Source organism: Apis dorsata, unplaced genomic scaffold, assembly GCF_000469605.1.
Source record: "Apis dorsata unplaced genomic scaffold, Apis dorsata 1.3 scaffold_112, whole genome shotgun sequence".
NCBI classification, from domain to species: Eukaryota; Metazoa; Arthropoda; class Insecta; order Hymenoptera; family Apidae; genus Apis; species Apis dorsata.
The window spans coordinates 619,810-621,814 of NW_006263407.1; the positions used below are offsets into that span (position 1 = coordinate 619,810).

The 2,005-nt window shown below is 19.1% G+C and overlaps 1 protein-coding gene across 1 annotated transcript in view; it reads left to right on the forward strand.

The window, feature by feature from the left end:
- LOC102673413 (transport and Golgi organization protein 11) overlaps positions 1-990 on the forward strand; it is a 2,504-nt gene extending 1,514 nt beyond the window's left edge. The window contains exons 3-5 of the mRNA XM_006612429.2: positions 98-192; positions 316-467; positions 743-990. Of these exons, the coding sequence (XP_006612492.1) occupies positions 98-192; positions 316-467; positions 743-953 (458 nt within the window). The 3' untranslated portion in view covers positions 954-990. The remainder of the gene's footprint in view (positions 1-97; positions 193-315; positions 468-742) is intronic.
- The last annotated feature ends 1,015 nt before the right edge of the window (positions 991-2,005 follow it).

Below are 2,005 nucleotides of genomic sequence, written 5' to 3' on the forward strand. Positions count from 1 at the left end.
TTTTTTTATTAAATTTATTTATTTTTTATAAAATTTATTTAAAATGATTAATTATAAAAAAATAAACAAAAATAATACTAATTCATCAAACATATAGGACAAGAACAGCATATTGGAACTAGAGCACCACCAAGAGAAATTACATTAGAAAATGCTGTTTTACCATCTGAACCAGGCATGGTTAGAGTACAGGTAAATATTTGAAATTTTTAAATATATCCAAATAAGAAAATTATTTTTAAATTTTATTTAATAAAGATTTTTTCAATAATAAATATTTGAAATAATATCTAAAATTTTATATTATATTAATAGACTCCACCAAGGATTTTGACGTTGGATAATCATTATTTTCCGGCAGTTGATGAAGAGGAACCAAATTCCTATTCAACTGAAACTAAGGATTCTTTAGTTTCTAGATCACATGGACAATATCCTACAGAAACACAAATAGTTAGGCATGCTAGGTAATAACTGTATAAAAATAATTAATATTTTCTAATCTAATATAAAACTATATATACTATATATACAAAATAGATATATAACATTGATCATTTCAATTATTTTTATTATTTTTAAAGATATCATTTGTTAAATTTATATTAATACAAGAAATATATAAAAAGAATTTACATACATTTCTCCTTCTAAATTAAATTTAACATAAAATATTAAAAGTTATGAGTTTATACTATATATTTTGTACTTTTATGAAAATATATGTAATTTTTTTTTCTAGAGAACAGACAGCTTCATATAATGCACTTAATGTTTCTGTTCCACCTAGTGAAGAGATACAACACTTACGTCGACAAGTAGGGAAATTAAATCGTCGAGTAATGGCTATTGAACTTGAAATGTTGCAGCGTCAACAAAGAGAAAAAATTTTATATGCATTAACATTAACATATTTAATTCTTAAAGCTTTTTCATGGTTAACAAGAAACTGAGTTTACATTAAGAAAGTATAAAAGATTTCTCTTGTGTGAAAAATGGTGCTGTTCATCCATATAATGCAAGATAGTCTATCAAAAGTCTCCTGTGTTTTAAGAAAAAATTTATAACCAAAGACTCTATATTGAGTATATGAAATTATAAAATGTTCAAAATAAATGTATTGTATATATTCAAAACTAAATAATTTTCAATATTTACATGAAAATATCATAATTAAATTTTTAAATATTTAACTTATAAAACCTAATTTGTTATATTTATATCTTTTATTATTTAAAATGAATTGAAACTTTTCCTTACTTACACTATTTCTTAATATATATAAGTATTGAATATATACTATACTAATTTTTTTTAAATAATTGAAGTTGAATATCTAAGTATATTTGTATAAAATAATTTGCATTAATTTCAAGTCAGAAAATGAATTTTTTTGACATTTATGTTAAAGATCTATTAAGAAATCCATTTTACACAAAAATGTAATATTTCAATATCAAAATAATAAACTGAAAACAAATATTAGATATAAGTACAGTATAATAAGTAATTGTAAATTTGTAAAAGTAACAAAAATGTTATGAAATTCTAGATATTGAAATTGAAATTTCGTTTCTTTTTCTTTATTTACTTTTTTTAATCATGTATAACTAAAAATATATTGTATCAATACATTGACAAAATTGTTAAAAATCGATTATTATGAATATTTAGAATAATAGTACTAAGTTTGACACATTTTTTGTGGCTATGATATTCATTGTATATTTATATAATACAAATATATTATGAAAAATGAATAAAATAGATATATAATAATTTTCTTTTATTTTATATATTATTTGTTTAATTTGTTAATAATTTATTATAACTTAGATTATAATGATTATAATGAATATTTCTAATTTTTTTTTTATAATTTATAATTATTATATTTATTATAAACATTGAGATTATAAATTATTTTTGAGATTTTGTTAGTTTCATAATTTGATCAAAACTTTTAAAATATATTGAAATTTAATAATCAGTTATTTTTTTTTTA